At 41.0% G+C, this 22,933-nt stretch overlaps 1 protein-coding gene across 1 annotated transcript in view; it reads left to right on the top strand.

The window, feature by feature from the left end:
• Nucleotides 1-227: 227 nt before the first annotated feature.
• The window catches only part of LOC118757707 (zinc finger protein 420-like), a 60,580-nt gene continuing 37,874 nt past the window's right edge, over nucleotides 228-22,933 (top strand). Inside the window, exons 1-5 of the mRNA XM_058674860.1 lie at nucleotides 228-492; nucleotides 6,217-6,298; nucleotides 12,112-12,238; nucleotides 14,365-14,460; nucleotides 19,847-21,295. Of these exons, the coding sequence (XP_058530843.1) occupies nucleotides 6,278-6,298; nucleotides 12,112-12,238; nucleotides 14,365-14,460; nucleotides 19,847-21,295 (1,693 nt within the window). The 5' untranslated portion in view covers nucleotides 228-492; nucleotides 6,217-6,277. The remainder of the gene's footprint in view (nucleotides 493-6,216; nucleotides 6,299-12,111; nucleotides 12,239-14,364; nucleotides 14,461-19,846; nucleotides 21,296-22,933) is intronic.

The following is a 22,933-nucleotide window of genomic DNA, read 5'->3' as shown; positions in this document are numbered from 1 at the left end:
CCCTGTCTCTCCCCTTGTGGAGACCGTCCTGCAACCACTCTCAACCACACGTCAAAACCGCCACCTTTGGGGCAATTTGCGCGCCAACTGCGACTCCCAGAAGGCTCTGGGGCATGGGCGGGGCGTGAGGCTGCGAGCAGTAAGTTGCTTGGGCGTTTTACGACCCAGGACTACATTTCCCATAGGGTACTGCGATCCTAGCTCTTTTAGCTCAGGCTACACTGCCTAAAGGAAACTGAAAACCTCGCAGGGTCGGTTCCGTTTCCGTTCCCTCTAGTTGATCTTTTGGCATGAATGAGTCTCCCTGGAGGCCGATTCGAAGTCGCGGGTGGCGGAGAGAACTGAGGTGGCCCGGGACTGCAGCCCGCGAGGGGCCGTGCGTGGCGGTCAGAGGGGGCATTGCGGGGACGCCGGGGTCCGAACGCAGTCACGGCGTGTCTGCTCGCCCCCCACACCCCACACGGTGGGGCTGCCGAGGACGTTGTGTCTGAGGTGAGAGGCTGTGCTGAGATGACAGCGTAACTGACATGAGAGGTGCAGGCTAGTCCGGTGTCACCGGGACGTGGTAACGCGTCCCTCGCGTGAGCGTGCGTGGTCGTGGCTCTCCCCAGCGTGCAAGGCTCCCTGCTGCTACTCTCGCCCTCCTTTCAGCCACCAAAGAAAATATCGTTAACTGGGAGAAGTAGTTTAAGTATGGTCGCTGTGTACGTGTTATGAGAGTCTGTTTCTGGGCATTACGAAAGTTGTTTTAAAACTCGGTGACCTGGAGACATCCTTTCAGAATTGAGCATTTCGCGTTCTAAGGTTGCTCTCCGAGAAATGACAGCCATGTCTGATGCCCAGGTGTGTGGTGTATTTCTACCCACTTAAGTCCTCTTAGACCAAGATCCTCCATCTTACCACATTTTGTTCTTTGATCTATCATGCTAAGCGAAGTTTTTCTTGGCCTTTGTCATTGCTGATGACTGAGGGAGGGGAGATTGTAATTCATACTGTCTCATCTTCTCCCAGATATACACTGGTGTTACCAGGAAGAAAAAAATCCAGGAAACTCAGATTTTATGTTAGAGAAAAAAGAAAGCAGAATTAACTACACTGTATAATAGAGGATAAAGGAACATTGAATGATTTTCACCATTAATAATGATAATTGACAGTAATCAGCACATCATACTGCTCATATGGATGATTTTACTTGTGAAAAACCACCATTTGCTGTGGGTAATATTCTCCCGTCATTTAATTTGGATCATAGTTGTTATTAGTCCTGGCATTGTATGTTATGACACAGCATGCTATAATGTTTAATATGTTGCTGTTGTAAGAGATTTATGTTTTTGATGATCAAAATTAAAACTAATGCTCATTCTAAAACTATTGTACATACACCTTGAATTTTTTTTGTAAGATTTACTTATTTTTCTGTTTTATTGGAAAGTCAGATTTACAGAGAGAAGGAGAGGCAGAGATCTTCTGTCTGGTTCACTTCCTGGTCTGCAGGATCCCAAGGCTTTGAGCCGTTCTCCACTGCTTTCCCAGGCTACAAACAGGGAGCTGGATGGGAAGTGAAGTAGTCAGGGTTTGAACCGGTGTGCATGTGGGATCCTGGCGCATGCAAGGTGAGGACTTCAGCCATTAAGCTACTGCACCAGGCCCTGTTTTTTTTTTTTAAGATTTGTTTACATTTAGTTGAAAGGTAGGTTTTACAGAGAGAGAAAGAAGGAGAGACTGAGAGAAGTCATCCATCTGCTGGTTCACTCCCAAATGGCCACAATGGCTGGAGCTGAGCTGATCAGGAACCAGGAAGTTCTTTCTGGGTCAGGTGAATGAAGGAGCCCAAGAACCTGGGCTATTCTCCATTGCTTTCCCAGGTCATTAGCAGGAAATGAGATCAGAAGTGGAGCAGGCAGGACTTAAAACTGTGCCCCTATGGAAGCTGGATGTGCAGTGGAGGATTTGCCACTGGGATGGCTCCATATAGTTCTGAAAAATTCCTGGGTATGGAATGTTGGTGCCATGGCTAAACCTCCTATATATCAAGGTAAAATCTGAATAGGATAAAGTCTCAGATAGTACGATGCAGGCTACTGCAGAGACTTGGATGACTACCTTGTGAATTTACTGGAAAGGTATATTAATTCTGCTCATAGCAACATTGAGGTTATGAACAAATTATATCAATTCTGAGGAAACTCTATGGCAGTAAATGGACTCTGTACGATAACTTTTGTGCTTTAAGATTCGTCTTCTGGGCCTAGAGTGGTAGCCTAGTGGCTAAAGTGTTCGTCTTGTCTGTGCCAGGATCCCATATGGGCATCAGTTCGTATCCTAACTGCTCCACTTCCCATCCAGCTCCTTGCTTGTGGCTTGGGAATGCAGTAGAAGATGGTCCAAAGCTTTGGGACCCTGCATGCACATGGCAGACCCGGAAGAAGCTCCTGGCTCCTGGCTTCAGATTGGTTCAGCTCCGGCCATTGAGGCCACTTTGGGAGTGAACCAGTGGATGAAAGATCTTGTCACTCCTTCTCTCTGTATATCTGATTTTCCAATAGAAATAAATAAATTTAAAAAAGAAAAGATTTGCCTTCTGATTGTCATGTAGCAAAATGAACCTAATAGGATAATGTAATTCAGAATCTGAGGGAGATAGAGGCTTAGCTGACTTGTTTAGAAACAAATCTTTCTGCCAAAAAAAAAATCTTGAAATAAAATTGTATGGGACATCATCATGTATTTATAGAAGAGATGACTCAGATATGCCCATGGTTTCTATTTTCTAGACAGAATTCTTTCCTACCGATAAGAAATAAGTTCAGAAATGATAGCCAAAGAACAAATGATTTTCTGGAAGCACCCTTCTTTTTGGAGAACATCTTGTTAAAAACAACATATATTTCAATTTAATCTGTGGTCATTATCATAACTATTAAGAAAAAAGAATTTTTTTTCCTTGCACATTGACAGACTTTATTCTGGGGGGTTCCCACCCTCTTAAATAAAAAAGTGCATAGAAAAGAAGGGCTTTAGGGCTCGGCAGCGTGGCCTAGTGGCTAAGGTCCTCGCCTTGATCCCATATGGCCGCTGGTTCTAATCCCGGCGGCTCCACTTCCTCTCTGTCTCTCCTCCTCTCAGTATATCTGACTTTGTAATAAAAAAATAAAAAATAAATCTTTAAAAAAAAAAAAAAAAAGAAAAGAAGGGCTTTAGAAGCCTTTGTACAATATGATGAAGGAAGTAACTAATGGACGATCATAAAACTTTCCAACCTTTGTTATCTACTGATTCGGATGATCTGTCTAATATTCTTTGTCTCTGTTGAGTGGTGTATTCTTTTTTTTTTTTTTTCACTCTTGTACACAGAATGCCAACTTTATTTGGGGTCCACCTGCATCTTATAGTCTGCTTAGCCCCTCCCAGTATTATCCCAATGTTCAAGCAACACCTAAGCCCCCCTGGGGCATCTTAACAAAAGGGAAGTAAGGAAGAGGGAACTTGCAGTCAAGCCAGGGGCTAAATGCATTAGGCCAAGATTTCCCACTGTGTTACCTCTTAGAAACAAGCTAAGCTGTGGAGTTAACCCTTGGGAGACCGGGGCCCACATGTCACCCTTTTTTTTCTTTTTTAATGGACGCCTGTCTTAGGTTGTCCAGCAGTCAGTTGACGCCTTACCCGTCATGGGGAGCACCACCGGGGGCATGTGGGATCCCTGTCTTAGGGTGTATTCAAATATTATATGATAATAGTTACATTGACCAGTCAGATTTTCTACTGACAGTATATCTAGACTATTTCCTATCTTTGAATAATTTTCCAGAATTTACATTTGATATCTAGTTTATATGCTTATATTCTAGTGTGATGATAGTCTGACATGTGTTTTTTCTTTTTTTTTTTGGTAAGTTTTTTTTTTTTTTTTTTGAAAGGCAGAGTAACAAGGATTGAGAGAGAGAAATTTCTTATTTGCTGCTTCACTCCCCAAGGGCCTACAATAGCTTGGACTGGGCCAGGCCAAAGGCAAAAGCCAGGAGCTCCATGTGTGTATTTGGGAACTCAAGTATTGGGGTAGTTATCTCCTGCCTCCCTGGCACATCAGCAGGAAGCTGGATTAAAAACTCAGCGTGATCCCGGCATGGTAGCCTAGTGGCTAAAGTCCTCACCTTGCATGTGCTGGGATCCCATATGGGCGCCGGTTCATATCCCGGCTGCTCAACTTCCCTTTCAACTCCCTGCTTGTGGCCTGGGAAAGCAGTTGAGATTGGCCCAACGGACAGGAGGAGGCTTTTATCCCAATCCTGAAGACTCCCAGATCCTCACCAAGGAGCACCGAGGACTACATCCCTACTGCCAAGGAGACCACGGGGAAATGGAGTGCCTTCGGAGACCAAGAACTCTGAGGTCAACCACCCCTATTTGGATCTACCACATGGGATGGAAAAAGCCCAAATCCTGCCTAGCAGGTTCCAAGGTCATCGGAACAACAACCAGGATCCCTGAGCGGTCCGCAGAAACAGAAGAACAGTACTTCCTTCAGGACTAGGGAGAGGAGCTTTCTCTGGTCCTTGCCTGCTTCCAACTTTGGGTCCCCACCCCCCTCTTGTAATAACCATCAGGAGCGCTCCAGAAACCCCTCAAAACAAACAAACAAACAAACAAAACTAGAATAGATAGAGAACAACAAGGAAAGCTTAGAAGCAGACAGGAAACAGTCAGCGGGGATGCACTTATGCCTCACTGGGTGGGACACAAAGATTAGTTACTCCTAACTGGGTTGTGGAAGATTTCTCTGCACACCCCTCCTAAACATGCTCACCTAAACTGTTGACATATATCCTGTTAGGATTATAGAGTAAGACCACCCGAAAAACAGCCAGGTTCAGCGAAATCATGCTTCAATGCTATAAACTGCTAAAGACTAAAATTAAAATAGGCATGAGACAGCTGAATAGCAATCTAAACCATTTTAAGGTGTATAGAATATGGTTGAATGTAAAGCAAAATTGAAATGTCTATGAAGAAGTCACAGGTTGTGGTTGAGAACCTGCATTTTCCTATTAACATATTGGTTAATCAATACCATGTCAATTAATGCCATAATGTTGTAAATGGTTGGAAATATTATGTTGGGACTTTTAATTGGTTGGAATGATACTCTGCCGGCTCTACCTTCAGACCAGAGATGGTCTCACCAAGAAACCATTGAACTTACCAGGACAATAAGATGCTGGACTTTATGCTTGGTAAATACCTCCAATGAAAGAATGTCAACTGAATTTGAACTATGGAAATGCAACAAGGGGGAGCAATCCACCGTGGGGGAAGGGTATTGGGAGGGGCGGGGGGAATCCCAGTGCATAAAAAAATGTATCACATAATGCAATGTAATTAGTTTAAAAAAAAAAAAAAGGAAATGCAATAAAAATATATGTTAAAAAAAAGAGAGAGAGATTGGCCCAAAGCCTTAGAACCCTGCACTCATGTGAGAGACCCAGAAGGGGATCCTGGCTCCTGGCTTCAGATCAGCTCAACTCTGGCTGTTGCAGCCACTTGGGGAGTCAATCAGCAGATGGAATATCTTCCTCTCTGTCTCTCCTCCTCTCCGTGTATCTGACTCTTCAATAAAAATAAATAAATCTTAAAACAAAACAAAACAAACAAACAAGCAAACAAGAAACCTCAGGGTGGCCAGCACTTGAACCAGGCACTGCACTATGGGATGTGAGCATCTCAAACCACAACTTCATCTGTGGTTCCCTCCTATCACCTGTTTGGCTAGCAGGCTTAGCCTGACCAAAGTGATAAGCATTGCTTTTCTTCCGTGTCTTAACAAACTTCATGATTCCAGAATCATGTGATTCCAGAATCGCAGAAAGCATTCTGATGAGATGCTGGAGCCAATTTTCACGTTAAGTTAAAAGACCTGCTCAGCATAGGAGTCAGGTGCCCAATTTCAGATGTCCACCAAAGTGACACAGTGACCAGAGAACTTCCTGCCAGCAGATCTGTCTTTAGTGCAGAAATGCTTCAGTCTAATGTAGGAAGCCCTGCGAATTAGAGGAGGAGGTAGATTATTCTGGATCCCTAACCTATCCAAGGAGTGTGTGTGATAAGAAGTATTTGGGAGCCTGGAATGGAAGATTGTCACACCAATAGTAATAACTTAATTTCTGTCCAGAACACTAAAGCAAAACTGGTCCTAAGGTCTTTTTCTTCTCCCAGCTCTGGCAGTCTGGATCTGTGCTTATCTGGAGAGGAACCCTGAGAACAGACTCACTCTTGCATGTCTAAAACCATGGCCCTTGTAAGTTGATGTTTCTCTTCTTGTTGAAATATGTACATGTGTTTAGGTCATGTAAGTATTCCTGTTAAGTTTCCTACCAAAAAGTATCCCTCCAATGAGCAGTTTCTCCTGCTGCTGCTCCCAGTGAACTATAATGGCAAATGATCCAGCAACCTTATGTGACCCTTTCGAAACATAGCAGTGTTCACACTCTGATCAAACACTTCATGTGTTGCACGCTCGTTCTATCAAGGTTGATGCCTTTAGTTTGGTGAGATTGAGGCACTGATTTTATTTGACCATCTGTGACAAAACTTAAGTTTTCACAGACTTGAGATTTCTAGGTAAAGAAGATAAAAATTTAGTATTGGTTGAATGACCAAATCTTGTCATAGATTGACATCTCATGATTTGTATGAATTGGTGGATGATTGGGACTTGCAAACTCAGAGGCTGTAAATCTTGGCAAGAAATCCCTGGGAGATAAGTGACATGATAATTGTTGGTAAAATGGGATATTTATGTAACTTATCTTCCTTCCTCAGAATTCTTGTACTCAGCATATTTTTATCTTTTTATTGCATAATAAACTGCTTTAAAACCTAGTAATTTAAAACAGAAAATATTTGTCTCACATTTTTTCATTTTTAATTATTATCATTTTATGATACAGTTACATAGGTCCTAGGATTTCACTTACCTCCTCCCCAATTCACCCCACCACCACTGAGTTCCCCTATATTATTACAAATAGTATCATTCTTCATAAACAGTCATAAGTCCATCATTATGGGCATAGACAATGGCAGAGTCCAGCATCCCATTGTCAAGACAGAGCAAATAGTTTCATTGGGAGTCCATCTTTGATCTGGAAGTAGAGATGCATATAGCATTCTATCCTCACATCTGGATATGGTAGTCTCCATTACACAGTTACTATACATCTTAAATGCAAAGCCAAAAAGCAAAATAAGCAACAGGAAGGAAAAAAAAGAAATTTACAATGTCATGAAATTAAATAACATGCTACTGTATTACTAATGTGTCACTGAAGAAATGAAAATCTAGCCTGGCACGATAGCATAGCAGCTAAAGTCCTTGCCTTGAATGTGCCAGGATCCCATATGGCTACTGGTTCTGATCCTTTCAGCTTTGCTTCCCATCCAGCTCCCTGCCTGTGGCCTGGGAAAGCAGTCAGGGACGGCCCAAAGCCTTGGGACCCTGCACCCACATGGGAAACCTTGAAGAAGTTCCTGGCTCCTGGCTTCGGATTGGCTCAGCTCCACCTGTCGTGGCTGCTTGGGGAGTGAATCATTGGAAGAAGATCTTCCTCTCTGTCTCTCCTCCTCTCTGTATATCTGCCTTTCCAATAAAAATAAATAAATCTTTAAAAAAAGAGAGAGAGAGAAAGAAAATCAACAATACTCTTGAAGAAAATGATGCCACTGTATGACCTATGAGACCGTGAAGCACTTAATATGAGAAAAAAAAGTTTTTGAAGAAATTAAACTAAAAACAAAAACATCAAAATCCATGATGTAGTTTCTGCTGATCTTTGTTGGTGAGATGTGTCTCCCATAGGCAACAAATAGATGGATTTTCTTTTGTAAATCCAGTTTACTAACCTATGATATTTGATTGATGAGTTTAATTCATTTACATCCAAGGTTAATATGAATGGGTGGTAATTTGGTCCTGTCATTTTAGCAATGGGTTCTTCATTGATTTAGTCTTCTGTTGTTATTTTGCTGAGATGTTCTTCACAGTTGCCTTTGGTTTTGGTGGGCACTATTCCTTTTCTCTGTCAAGAGAACATCTCTAAGTATCATTGGTAGGGCAAGTTTGAAAGAGGTATATTCTTTTAACTTTAATACGAAAGAATTTTATTTCATTTTCAAAGACAAGGAAAGCTTTGCTGGGTACATTATTCTAGGCTGCCAATTTTTTGCTTTTAGAATCTGGAATATGTCACTCCATTCTCTTCTGGCCTGTAGAGTTTCCTATGAGACATCTCCTGTGAGTTTCATTGCCATTCTTCTATATGTCAGTGGATTTTTTTTCACATGCACATTTTTTAAATAAAGATTTATTTATTTCTGTTACAAAGTCAGATATACAGAGAGGAGGAGAGACAGAGAGGAAGATCCTCCATCCGGTGATTCACTCCCCAAGTGACCACAACAGCCGGTGCTACGCCGATCCAAAGCCAGGAACCAGGAACTTCCTCCAGGTCTCCCATGCAGATGCAGGGTCCCAAGGCTTTGGGCCATCCTTGACTGCTTTCCCAGGCTACAAGCAGGGAGCTGGATGGGAAGTGGAGCTGCTGGGATTAGAACTGACGCGCATATGGGATCCTGGCACATTCAAGGCGAGGACTTTTAGCTGCTAGGCCACGCCGCCGGGCTCTTCACCTGCGCATTTAAGGATCTTCTCCTTATGTTCGATTCAAGAGACCTTGATTATCATGTGTCGTGGTGAAGATTGCTTTTGGTCAACCCTGTTGGGAATTCTATGTTCCTCCTGGATATTGTTTCCCAGTTCTTTCTCCAGAAAAGAGAAATTTACCTTTATTATTTCATTAAATACATGAAATACATTTTTAAACCCAGCTTCTCTTTCGGCACCTTCTGGAGCTCCCGTAACTCTTGTATTTGGCCTTTTAATAGTGTCTCTTAATTCTTGAATACTTTTTTTACCTTGACCCAGCTCTGCTTCCAGCTTTTTGATTGTTTCCCCATTGTGACAAGAAATATATTCAAATTCTGAGATTCTTCTGTGTCATTCATTCTATTATGAAGACTTTCCACTGCACTTTTAATATGCTTTATTGCATCCTTCATTCCCAAAAATTTGGCTTGATTTTGTTTCAGTGTTGCTATTGCCTGTGTGACATATTCCTTAAATTCCTTGAACTCCTGTTGTGCTTCTCACTGTTGATAAGAAACCTTATAATGAGTTTTCTGAATTGTGTACACCCCATTTTCTTGATGTCTTCCTCAGTTTACTCTGAGGTTGGCAAAGGGTTTTGAACCTATGCAGGGGAGTCTTCAGAAATATTCATTGTGCCTCTTTCTCTTCTTTTGCTCTTGGTCATTGCACTCTGGTTGTCAGATTCTTGTCCTTAGGGCAAGTTTCTAAGCTATGGCCCACAGACGTACAGTTCGATTCTACTGATTGCAAACAGTTCTTTGTTTGCAGTCACTTGTGCCACTCCCTCCAGCGAGTTTCAGTCTGGGCTCTCGTGTTAGACTTCCACCATAGTCTCCATAGCCCCAACTCCTGGCTCACCAGTCTCCACCTCCTGTGATACCGTGCTGAGGCTGCACCATTGTCTGTACAATCTTTCTCCCACTTTCAGTTGGAGCAGGTCCCAGGATTAGGGAGACACCAGGTGTCAAATATAGCTAGGTTGTTGTTGGTGCTGATCTTGCTGGAACCTGCTGGGCATTAGGTCTGAGGGCTACACGAACCTATTTTGACCAGTAGGATGCCAAAGTAAGTATTATTTTCCTTGTGGGACCAGTACAATGCACTGAACTGGAAGTTAATGGGCTCCCAGCTCAGCACATGCACAGCTCATTATTGTTCCTCCAGTCTCATTGCCTTTGCCAACTGCATAAAATGGCACCTAGTGTGCCACTTGTTGAGTTCTTGATCTGCTGGCCGTTAAGTCTGGAGGCTACCTGGACCTATTTTGGGTGGAACCTGTAGGATGCCACATTGTCAGTGCAATGCATTGAGCCAGAAATGAGTTCTGTCCCAGCTTAGTGCATACACAGCCCTGTCTCATGGCCTTTCCCTCCCTACACAAAATGGCATCCATTGTGGCCCTTGTGGGAATGTGGGTTGTGAAATCCATCCTGTTCCTGCACCACTTGTTTGGGATCTGCTCTCTCTCTGCTCCTGTCAAATCAAACAAACCAGAAGGACTGGCAGTTCTTTGCCTGTGTTCACCTACTGAGCTCCTCATGAACTCCCTTCCTACTTGGTTACTGGTGGAGCTCTGGCTGCTGGTGCAGTTCAGGTTGCTGCTGGCAGAATGCTGCTGGGATATGTGGTCACTGCAACAACACGTTGTTTCCACTGCTTCCCTGTGTCTCCGTCTCCAGGTGCCCCTCTTCCTTCGGTCTGTCCTCTCCTATTTCCTGGAATGTGCCCTCTCTGCTTCACCCTGGCTAATGTTTCGCTGTCTAAATGTGTCCTTACCCTATTCTGCCATCTTGATTCCTTATCTCACAATTTTTGTGAATCAGAAATGCAGACACGGCCTCTCTTGTTTCTCTGGCTGTGAGTGTTCTGCAAAGTGTTTGCTAAGGTCATAAATCATCTTAAGGCCTAACTTTGAGCGGATCTGCTTTCAAGCTCACTCCCTGTAGTTAATAGAGTCTGTTTCCTCTCTGGCCTATTGGACAGAGAGTTCCTTGTTAGCTATTGATTGTAGAGCACTCTTGCTTATGGTTATGTGGATCTGTCAGTAAAATAGCTTAAAACACAGTAGCTACTGCCCGAAGACCCCAAGAGGGAAAGAAATATGGAAATAAGGAATCTCTAGACCTTTACATCCTTATATTGGAGTTAATATTTCCACACTTTAGCTGTTCTGCTTGTTGAAAGGAAATAGTTCAACCTAAATGTAAGTGAAGGAGATCCCAGAAATATATAAAGGAAGAGAAGAGGATCTTTGGTAATCTACCTAGAAGTTGCCTGTAACACTCAATTTAAGCCACATGTTCAGTGGAGATGGTGAATATATATATTAAAAAAAAGTGTCATTTGTTGTAGTAGATCGGGATGGGGAACCGTTTTTCTGCCACAGGCAATTTGGATACTTATGACATGATTCCTAGGTAATAGATAATCACCAACTTAACTAGACTGCTACAGAGTTTTTGAATTTTGAGTCTTGCCTGCTGTTGCCTTAGTAGGATTTTGCCAGCCTTCTATGGCCCACAGGCCAGACACACTCCTCACCTCTGCAGTAGATAAACATAGGAGGCTAGGCTTGGAGGAGAACTTAGAAACATGCATCCTAACTGCATAAGATATTCAGTCTGGCACATCCATAAAATAGGATTTCATGTGCAGCAAATACATAAATTTGTAAAACACACAAAAAAGCTGCTTATAGTTAAACAGTTAATGCTTGAGGCAGTTATTTTATGCAAACTATTTTCCAAAATTGAGTTTATACCGCATTGTGAAAAAATGTGATATATTTTTTTCTGTTCTAAAAACAAAAATTTTCAGCAGCAGTTCATATTCAATGAAATTAATTTCTACATTTTATTTGAGGTGTAGAAATAAAGAGTGACAGTGACAGAGCTTAACATCTCCCACCCAGTGACTCACTTCCCAAATGCTGGCAAGGTAGAATGGGGTCGGGAGGAGCCAGGAGCCAGGACTAACTCTACCTTTCCCAAGTGGGTGGCAGGGATCCAACTACTTGAGGAGTGCCCTGCTGCTTCCCAGGGTATGCATTGGCAGGAGGCTGAAATCAGGAGAGGTACTGAGACTACCACCCAGGTACCCTGGCATGGGGTATAGCCATCCCAAGCAGCATTTTAACTGTCAGGCTAGACACGCACCCCAGTAAAAAAAAAAAATCATATGGTATGTACCAATTAGGTAGGATGCTTGCATTAACTGTTTAACATGTAAACATTGTTCTTCCTATCCCCAGATGGTTCATACATTGAAGGGTGTGCCATTCAGTCCCCTTGTTCTCGAGTCCTGTGGCCTAATACTTCCCATAGTGCTGCCTTCCTGACCACCCATCTTATAAACAGTCTTCTGTTTCTCTAATCATTCCTGATTTTTTTTTTTTTAAATTTCAGGGATCAGTGACATTTAGGGATCTTGCCATAGACTTTTGTCAGCAAGAGTGGGAATGTCTCGACCTTACTCAGAAAACCTTGTACCGGGATGTGATGATGGAGAACTATGCTAACTTGCTTTCCCTAGGTATGTTTTCTATCTCAAATGGTTTATGATACTTCAGAATCTTTTCTCTAGGATTTGCATTTCATTCTACTCTTTTTCAAGGTTGTCTTCTAGGAAGATAGATTTCTTTTCCATATTTTAATTAGTTGTCATTTACTTGGAGAACAAGGAGAAGATAGGAAGAGATCTTCCATCTGCTGCTTCGCTCCTCAGTGCACACAATAGCCAGGGCTGAGCCAGGCTGAGGGTTGGAGCCCAGAACCAGCTGGCTCCCCCATGTGATTAGCAGGGGTCCAAGCACTTGCACCATCATCTGCTGCCTCTTGGGACTTGAGCTGGCACTCTGATAAATGGGATGCAGGTGCCCCAAGTGGCAGTTTAACATGCTGTACCACAATGTCCTCTTCCCTTTGTACCAAAGTAATCTGAGTTTTATTGCATTAGAAATGCCAAAACCATTGCAGACATTCACCTTCCCTTTCAGTGTTGTTCATACCTAATCTGGTACTCCTTGGAGTTGCCTGTCATCTTTATGAAAAAGAGATAAATTAGGATACTGTGGTGTTTACAAGGGTACTTAAGAGTTCATGATAGGAGTCAGCATTCTAGCACAGTGGGATAAGCCATGTGAGTGCCAGTTCAAGTTCCTGCTGCTGAGCTTCCGGTCTAACTTCCTGCCAGCAAGGCTGGGAAAAGACCAGAATACCTGGTTTCTTGCCACACACATGAGAGAACAGGAGAGAGTTCCAGGAGCCTGGTGTCAGCTCGGTCCACGTGGGAGATCAGGCAGGAGTTCAGGACTCTGGCTTCAGCTTGGTCCAGCGCCAGTTTGGGGAATGAACCAGTCAATACCAGATCTCTCGCACTCTCTCCTTTCTCTCTGTTTCAGTAAATAAATAGTAAATCTTTTTAGAAACTAGATCATGAAAAATGTGTATTATGTGTGGGTTTCAAGCCTTATTTTTTTTTAACCAAAACAAACTTCTAAGAGTTTGGTTTTCTCATACACTTTTTGAAGTACCATCATACTGTGTAACTATTATCAAAGCATTCATGTTTCCTGTTTGTTGATAGTCAGAATTAGTGTGGCTGTTCTATTATATAATCTTACCCATTTGCAGGGAGAGCACCTTGACAGAGGAATTGCTGCAATTCCTGAATTGCTCCAATTATGGCAAGAAGCTCCATTATTTATATGTTATGGTGGATTGGATTAAAGAAATTCATTTAAACACAAGACTAATTTGTAAACATTATGTTTAAAATGGACTGGATATTCTGTAGGGATTTTTCTTGTGTGCTGTTAGTCAAGCAACAATATTAGTAATAGTGTTAATAATTAGCATTGTGTTACTATAGCTAAAGTTATATAGGTATGATTTATTTTTCTTTTTTTATTAAAGATTTATTTTTATTACAAAGTCAGATATACAGAGAGGAGGAGAGACAGAGAGGAAGATCTTCCATCCGATGATTCACTCCCCAAATGAGCTGCAACGGCCAGTGCTGCGCCGATCCAAAGCCGGGAACCTGGAACCTCTTCCAGGTCTCCCATGCGGGTACAGGGTCCCAATGCACTGGGCTGTCCTCAACTGCTTTCCCAGGCCACAAGCAGGGAGCTGGATGGGAAGTGGAGCTGCCGGGATTAGAACTGGCGCCCATATGGGATCCCGGGGCGTTCAAGGCGAGGACTTTAGCCGCTAGGCCATGCCACCGGGCCCTATTTCTCTTTTTTAAAAAAAGATGTATTTCTTTTTATTGGAAAGGCAGATTTGCAGAGAGGAGAGACATAGAGAAAGATCTTCCATCTGCTGGTTCAGTCCCCAGGTGGCTGAGCTGATTATCCCACAACCTTATTGTTATCTCCATTTTCCAAGTTGGAATTGTGGAGCACAGTGAGCAGAAGTGGTGAAAACTGACGCCAGAAACTGCATTCTGAAGTACAGCATCATGGGGGCCAACAAGGAAAAGATGGAGGCGTAAACACTTGCTTAAACAGTAATAATATCATAATAAAAACTTTACCATGCTTAACTGATTTCCTTTTCTTTGATCTCCTCTCTTTCTCCAAAAATCTTAATTTATTCTTATTTTAACTAAAAGTGTCTTTCTGTGTCACGATGCATAGCTTATTTCTTTATAAACAGGATATCCCATTTCTAAGCCTGATGTAATCACATTGTTGGAGGAAGGAAAAGAGCCCTGGAAGATTGTAAAGGAAGAAACGAGAAGATGGTATATTGGTAAGTAAGAGTAAAACCGACTGTGGTTGACCATCTGTGAAGGTAAGAGAGCCCAGGTGGTGCAGGAAGGGGCACAGCCTGGGAATATTATTGCCTGGGAATCTCCATTTGAAATACAGAAAATGCTTGTGATCCAGAGGAGATAGACACAAGCTACCCAGTCAGCTTCTTCCTCTTCTGAATCAATCACTCGTGCTTTCAGTCCCTGATTTTTCTCGCAGTTCAGTGATGATTGCTGTTCTGCGCAGCGCCACGTTTTACCAGCTGACTTCCAGACTCTGTTCCTCACTTGCTTTCATCTGTGTCTCTACATTGTCTAAAACTAAACTCATCCTTACATATGACAAAGTAGAAGGAATAGTATGTTAGGGGATACACTAAAGAATAAACACAGAAATGGTATCAAGTAATGAAATATACTATGAAGCAGGCTATAATTGGACAGGGCAGATATAGGTGAGGTGAACTGATTGTGAGCCGTTTTCGGAAGCTATTTCAGCAGAAAGGTGAGGAATATGTACTTGAGCTGTTTCAATATATGAGGATGATAATGCCAACAAAGTGAAAACAAATAGAAAGGCCCTAAAGAACTAATTAGCATATTTTTTAGATTTTGGAAAAATATATATTTATTTGAAATGATGAGTGAGGGAGTGAGGCAGATGGGGAATAGAGAAATCTTGTACCTGCTGATCCACTCCCTAAATGACCACAGGAGCTGGGACTTGCCCAGGTGGAAGCCAGGAGCCAGGAACTTGAGCTGGATCTCCCACATAGGTGGCAAGAACCCCAAATACTTAGGGCATCATCTGCTATCTCTCAGGTGCTTCTAATACGTGAGCTTTTCAGTAAACCTTCACTTGAATTAATTGCTCATATTTTCAATCTCATATTTCCATTCCAATTTCTTTCTCTTTCTGTCTTTTCTTTTTCTTCTTCTTCTTCTTTTTTTTTTTTTAAATTAGAAAGCAGATCAGATTTATGGAGAGAAGGAGAGACAGAGAAAGTTCTTCCATCTGCTGGTTACTCCCCAAATAGCTGCAATGGCCAGAACTGAGCCAATGCAAAGCTAGGAGTCTGGAGCTTCTTATGGGTGTCCCACGTAGGTGCAGGGACCCTAGGCTTTGTGCCATCCCCGACCGCTTTCTCAGGCCACAAGCAGGGAGTTGGATGGGAAGTAGTGCAGCCAGGACACGAACCAGCACCCATATGGGATCCCAATGCTTGCAAGGTGAGGATTTAGTTATTGAGCCCTTCCAGTTTCGTTGACATGCATTTCGTAGTGCAACATCTTATAATCCTGGACACAGCTGATTGCCAGATTCTGTTCTTCATGAGCACCAAGGAAGCTCATGTATTAGAAAGAAATCAGATTGAAAATAGAGACTCCATCCCAGGCACGTGGGTATAGGATGTGCGTGTCCCAGGCAGTTGCTTAACATGCCCATATACAACTGCTCCATGCAAGAGTGTTGCATGTTTGAAGAAAGGAGGTAGGTTAGGGTTATTGAAGGATGAGTAACAATACATGAAATCAGTAAATTATGAGGGATCAGATCGAACAAAGTGTTGTCATTCATTAATAACTGTGCCTCTTGCTAACATGAACTATTGTCCATGAGCTGATGTATTTTTTTATAGCCATAATCTTAAAAAATTAAGACTTTATTATAAGACATTGGACTCTATAATATAGATTGATAAGCTATTTCACTTCATTATAGACATTAAGTATTTGCTTTAAAAGAATTTTTTTTTTGTCGAAATGTTAATCTTTTGGATTTATCTTCTTCTTCCTAGGGTAGCGTTCTGAAATTTTTTTCTTATACCTGTTGTAGTTCTGAGCTCTGTTACTTCCTTTGTGAGTTTTATAATTATGATTTTTTTGTGGGTGTTCTTTTTTTAATTAATGAATTAATTTGAAAGCAGAGTGACAGAGACCATGGGAGGGAGAGAGAGCAAGATCTTGCATCTACTACTTCACTTCCCAGATAACTGCAGTAGCCGCATCTGGGGCACACTGAAGCAAGGAAGCCAGAATTCCATCTGGGTCTCCCATGTGGGTGGCAGGGGCCCAAGTGCTTGGATTATGTTCCACTGCTTTCCCGGGCACATTAACAGGGTTGTGGTTCAGAAGTAGCGCAGCTGGAACCTAACCAGGCCCTCATACGGGATGCTGGCATCACAGGTGGCAGCTTAACGTGCTTCATAACTATGTCAACCCCTGTTGTCTCATTTTTCATGGCACTTCTTAATCTTTTAGTGCTGGCTTTATAGAGTATTACAATTTTGCTCTGGTTTGGAAACTGAAAGACTTTTTTCATTATCTGCTATTTTATTCTTATAAGGTCTATTTTATCAGTTGATGTAGGCCTTTTTGTTTGTCTTTATGAATCAAATTCTTTTTCAGTCTTTATAATGGAGTCATGGAGTAACATGCTAAATTCATGATTTTGTAGCTCATGTTAATTCTGTTTAAAAATGCTGAAAAGTACATCATATGGGGGAAGACATGGAACTAATAGTAGCAAATTCTGGTATACTAGGCAGTTAAATTACTCTAATCTGGACTTTAAAAATTTAAATGTTGAGTCTGGTGTGGTGGCCTAGCAGCTGAAGTCCTACCCTTGCATGTGCTGGAATCCATATGGGCACCAGTTCTTTTTCTTTTTTTTTTTTTTTAAAGATTTATTTTATTTTTATTGCAAAGTCAGATATACAGAGAGGAGGCGAGACAGAGAGGAAGATCTTCCGTCGGATGATTCACTCCCCAAGTGACCGCAGTGGCTGGAGCTGAGCCAATCCGAAGCCAGGAGCCAGGAGCTGTTTCTGGGTCTCCCATGTGGGTGCAGGGTCCCAAGGCTTTGGTTTAGCCTCTACTGCTGTCCCAGCCCATCAGGCCACAAACAGGGATCTGGATAGGAAGTAAAGCAGCTGGGTCACAAACTGGCGCCCATATGGAATCCCAGCGCTTGCAAGGTGAGAATTTAGTGGTTGAACCATCGTGCTGGCCCCCCCTCTTCCCCCCAGTTTGTTTTTTTCAGTGCTTTGCTAATTTGGATTGTGTCCTTTCCATGCATATTAAATTTAGCATTAAGCTAAGGCTTGTTTTTCGTGTTTCTTTTACATTTAGAGACAAGATATGAGATGATCATATCTAAAATTAGGAAATCTCCCGTGAATGTTTTCCTCCATAATGCCACCTCACTTTCCAGTTGGATGGTGGTTCTTACCTTCATGTTTGTAGCAAGAAATGTGTTGGAGCTTTTACTGCCCATTGTTGCTGCACAGTATTGCACTTGGAACAAAGCCCTGAGTGTTATAAAAAAAACAGCAAGAGGCTAAGACCAGTGTAGTTCACTTTTTAGGGTTTTGGCTTCTCTCTGTAGACCTCCTGTTTTGTTTACTTTTAATTACTAATATCAGGTAGTTGATTTATCTCATCAAGCATTTTTAGTTTATGTTATTCAGAGATGGATTTCAAAAAATTATTTTTGCTTCTTTGAAAGGCAAGGTTGCAAAGAGAGGGAGAGACAGAGACCTTCAGCTGTTTCACTCCTTAAATAACCATAATGATTGGGTGTAGGCCAGGCCAAAGCCGAGAACCTGGAGCTCATCCTGGTCTCCCGCATGGGTGGCAGTTCCAGGAACTTGAGCCATCTTCAGCTGCTTTTCCAGATGCATTAGCAGAGTTGAATCAGTAATAGAGCAACCAGGATTGAAACCTGGGCTCCCATGGAATGTGGCAAGCAGCCTAACCTCTAGAAAATGTACTTTTAGAGGGCTAATGCTACCATGATGGAACTGTAACCTTCTCAGTTACGGAGTCATTTTTTTCTTTTTTATATATCATAGTTGACTCATTGTTTATTTTACTTCTACCATAGTCATTTTTATGTTGCTGTTTTCAGGTTTTGCCAATCTTTTTTTTTTCACATTTTTGAAGTTTCCATCTTTTTATGACATGAGATTTGTAGGTTTGTCTAGCTTGCCACCATCTGAAATTGTCCCTTTGTCTAACTGCTTTGCATCTGCTTATTGCAGATTGATATTTACAAGTTATAGTTCAGGAATGAAAGGATGCTCAGGATGTGAATGTTTCCTGACAGCTTTTTCTGTACCTTGACCTGTTTGGGCTTACTATTCTGTGGCTAATTTTGAAGATTTTCTCTTAAAGATTACCCATTTCATTTTTCTGCCTTGAAAGTTATTAAAGAATTCATGATATGTTTTGAAAGTGCATAATACAAAATCCCTTTGATCTCACAATTTCCATTTGCCATTTCCTTCTTAGTTGTTTTGTTCCCTTTCCATGGTCTTACCTATTGAACTGACTTTTTTCAGGCACCAGCTCTTTGACTTGTTTGTAAACACTGATTTGCAATCTGTTATAGTTTTATTTTATCACTTTCAATTGTTTATTTTATACATTTTTGATCAGGTGCATACCTTACTTTTTTCATTCTTATTGAGATGATTTGTCCAATTCTTGAGTTCTCTAACTGTTGAATGCTTCAGGTTCTGCCATATAATTTTCTGTTTTCCTTTGTGATTAGTTTTTTTCCTCATGTTTTTATTTATAATGACTTAGCAGGGTTTTTTTTTCGGAGATTGCATTTCTGTTTTCACATGGAAGTTTTTTAGTTTTATGTTATGAATTTCTACGGATACTATAATTCGGAGAGTGTTTCTACAGTCACATTGAATTATTTATTGGTCCTAAGTCAGCCCACTCATTGAGCATTTTCAAATTTGCTCTAGCTATTTCTTGCAGTTTATTACCCTTCACAATAAATCCTTGCATTCTTTTTCATCTACTACCTGGAATTCTTCTATATTACTTCACCATTTAGTTGAGTTCCCCAAGATAGCCAAAGAGTTAAAAATCTTTAAGACTCTCAGTACATGCAAACTCAGTATGTTTGTGAAAACTCATTGATATGTACTTCTGGACATTATCAGCATAATCAACTTTTGGTAAAAAGTAAAATGAACAGGGACTTGAAAAAAGACATGAAGGAATAAAGCAGAGGGCACAATCAGCAAAGAAATGAAAACTCATTATTTTTGTTGGAGAATGACAAGAACTTCCTATTGATGTACATGAGAGGGAATGAAAAACAGTAATTGCATTTTGAAAGAGGATATAGTTGCTTTGAGTACATTTGTTTCCATTTTATGTGGGAACTCATACAAAGAATACATCTAAGCAGTGTAGCACAGAGTGATACATTAGGGTTAAAAAGATATTATCAATAACTTTTACAAATTATATAGGGGGCTTTCAAGTATTCTTTTGAAATTGGTGACCTTTTCAATCAAAAAAAGGTATCTATAGAACATTTACTTTGGTCCAGAAACAATATGTTTTTCTTATTCCTTTTAGATTTGGAGTCAAAATGTGAAATAGTTAACCATGGAAAAGTATGTATCTATACAAAACATCCATCTGTTACTCTTTTTGAAGAAATCCTTAATAGAGAGAAACTCTACCAATGTGAGAAATGTGGGAAGGGCTTTGCTCATCATAGAGACCTTACAGAACATCACAAAGTTCACATCGGTGAGAAACTCTATGAATGTCAGCAGTGTGGAAAACTCTTCAATCGGGCATCCAATCTTCTGCAGCATCAGAGAATTCATACTGGTGAAAAGCCGTACAAATGTGAAGAATGTGGAATGACCTTCAGCCGTAGCATAGACCTTAGAGTGCATCAAAGAATTCATACTGGTGAGAAGCCCTATGAGTGTGAAGAGTGTGGGAAGGCCTTTAGTCGTGCCTCATACCTGACTCAGCACCGAAGAGTTCACACTGGTGAAAAATCCTATGTGTGTCATGAATGTGGGAAGGCCTTTAGTCAACGTGGAGGACTTAAAATACATCAGAGAATTCATACGGGTGAGAAACCCTATGAATGTAAGGAATGTGGGAAAACCTTCAGTCAAGCCTCTTACCTTATGCAGCATGACAGAATTCATACTGGAGAACGACCCTATGAGTGCCGTGAGTGCGGGATGACCTTTAGTCGGGTTATAGACCTTAGAGCGCATCATCGGATCCATACCGGTGAGAAACCCTACAGATGTAAAGAGTGCGGGAAAGCCTTCAGTCGTGCTTCAAATCTTGCTCAACATGAGAGAATCCATACCGGGGAGAAGCCTTATGAGTGTAAAGACTGTGGGATGACCTTTACTCACGTCTACCAACTCACTCCGCACCAGAGAACACACACAGGTGTGAAACCCTATGAGTGTAACAAGTGTGGGAAGGCCTTTAGTCATGCCTCTGTACTTATTCGCCATGAGAGAATTCATACAGGTGAGAAACCCTATAAATGTAAAGAATGTGGGAAGGCCTTTATTCATGATGGAAGTCTTAAGATGCACCAGAGAATTCATACAGGTGAGAAACCCTATGAATGTAAAGAATGTGGGAAGGCCTTGAGTTGTATCTCAAGCCTTGTTAAGCATCAACGCATCCACACCGGTGAGAAACCCTATGAGTGTAAGGTGTGTTGGAGGGCCTTCACTCATGTCGAAAGCCTTAGAGTACATCATAGACTCCATACAGGTGAGAAACCATATGAATGTAAAGAGTGTGGGAAGACTTTCAGGAGTGGCCATCAACTTGTCATCCACCATAGACTTCATACAGGTGAGAAACCCTATGAATGTAAGGAGTGTGGGAAGGCCTATAGTGTGTGTGGAAGACTTACTAGACATCAGAGCATTCACAGAGGTGAGAAGCCATTTGAATGTAAGAAATGTGGGAAGTCTTTTAGCTATAAATCAAGTCTTAAAGTACACCAGAGGATTCATACTCGAGAGATCCCTTAAGGATATAAAGGCCTTAGGAAGGCACATATACATGTATATGTACATACATGATATGTGGTAAATTTATAATAGAGGAAATAGTTGAATTAATGTGCGAATGCTTTAGATGTCTTTTGGTGTATAAGATACTAAGTAATTTGTACTGTGGGAACTCCTGCGAGTATAAAAAAAGTATGTCAAGATTTTTACTTAGGACCTAAAATATTGTTCACATTCTAAGAGTTACAGTGTTTTTCATAACATGAAAAACCTTTATTGACATTTTCTATTTGTGGATTTTCAGTATATTCACATTAGAGGAATATTCAGAGAATGTAGAAATGCTGTGGGTTTTTATGCTTTATTTATAAAAGCTTTCCCAGTCCTAATCCATTGTTGTTGTGCTTGAAAGTCAGCTCCTTCCACGGAAAACCCCTGTAATCTAACAATAATAAAAATAAGCATTGCCATTCTTATCCTGTTTGTTAAAACCTCTAATTATTATATACAAAATATTTATTCTTCTGGGGGGGGTCTACAAATGTTGATAATTGTGATTACATTGTAGTGCTATTATTGGAATATAGAAAAAATGGAAAGTTACCCAACAGTTCCTATTTAAAAAACAGTATGTAATATTTTTACTAATAGTATCAGTGAATCAGAAATTGCATATCAGTAGGCATCTTCTATGATTCCATTGTGAGTGTGGCACAAGCTATGATAACATACAGCTTTATAATGGGCTGTGACTCCTTCAGGTTACTGTAAGTGTAAGTTAAATCTGAAATCATACCTTTATCCAACTTTTTTGGAAATTATGTTCCTATTAATACTGTTAGTACTTGGTAGTACTTTTATGAAAGTTTCTGCACTTGAATAAGATTATGATATACTTATTACTGATCGCTACTGTGCAATAATTAGGAATTCATGTCAACTGACCAAATGCACAGAATCTTAGAGTGAAGGACGTTTTAAAAGATTTCTCTGAAACTTATATTTTTATTGCATATTAACATTTTTGGAAAGGGGGGCTTGCCCAAAGAGAGCATCCAGTTTAGTGGAATTTATATCAGCATTTCACATTAATGAATCTAATGTTTGCTTTTGGTTGTGAGTAGAAACTGCATTGTGTTTAAATACGTTCCTATGTTAGAAATTTGTCACTTTTTCCAAATGCCACTCGATTTTATGCTGTTATTGTTGTTTTCTGTCTTTCCCCTTTTTTAAAAAGTATATTTATTTATTTGAAAAGCAGAGTTACAGAGAGTGCTGGTTCACTCCCGCAGTGGTCATAATGGCTAGAGCTGAGCTGGTCTGAAGTCAAGAGCCAGGAGCTTCTTCTGGGTCCTCAATGTAGGTGCTCAAGCACTTATACTATCCTCTGCTGTTTTCTCAGGTGTATTAGCAGTGAGCTGGATCAGAAATGGAGCAGTCGGGACTCAAACCAGTGTGATATGAAATGCCAATGCTACAGACAGCAGCTTTACACACTAAGCCATAGCACCAGCCCCTACTTTTCTCTTTGACTTATCACTGTATTAAGGTATACTTACAGTATACTTATAATTAATCTTAAATATCCTTGGGGTAATACTCTTTTTTTTTTTCTTTTGATGCCTATTGACTTTCATTACTTAATCTTTATGTCTAT

This window comes from Ochotona princeps, chromosome 16 (assembly GCF_030435755.1).
Source record: "Ochotona princeps isolate mOchPri1 chromosome 16, mOchPri1.hap1, whole genome shotgun sequence".
NCBI lineage: Eukaryota > Metazoa > Chordata > Mammalia > Lagomorpha > Ochotonidae > Ochotona > Ochotona princeps.
The sequence above is the reverse complement of the archived record's forward strand: the minus strand, read 5'-3'. Positions and strand labels throughout refer to the sequence as shown.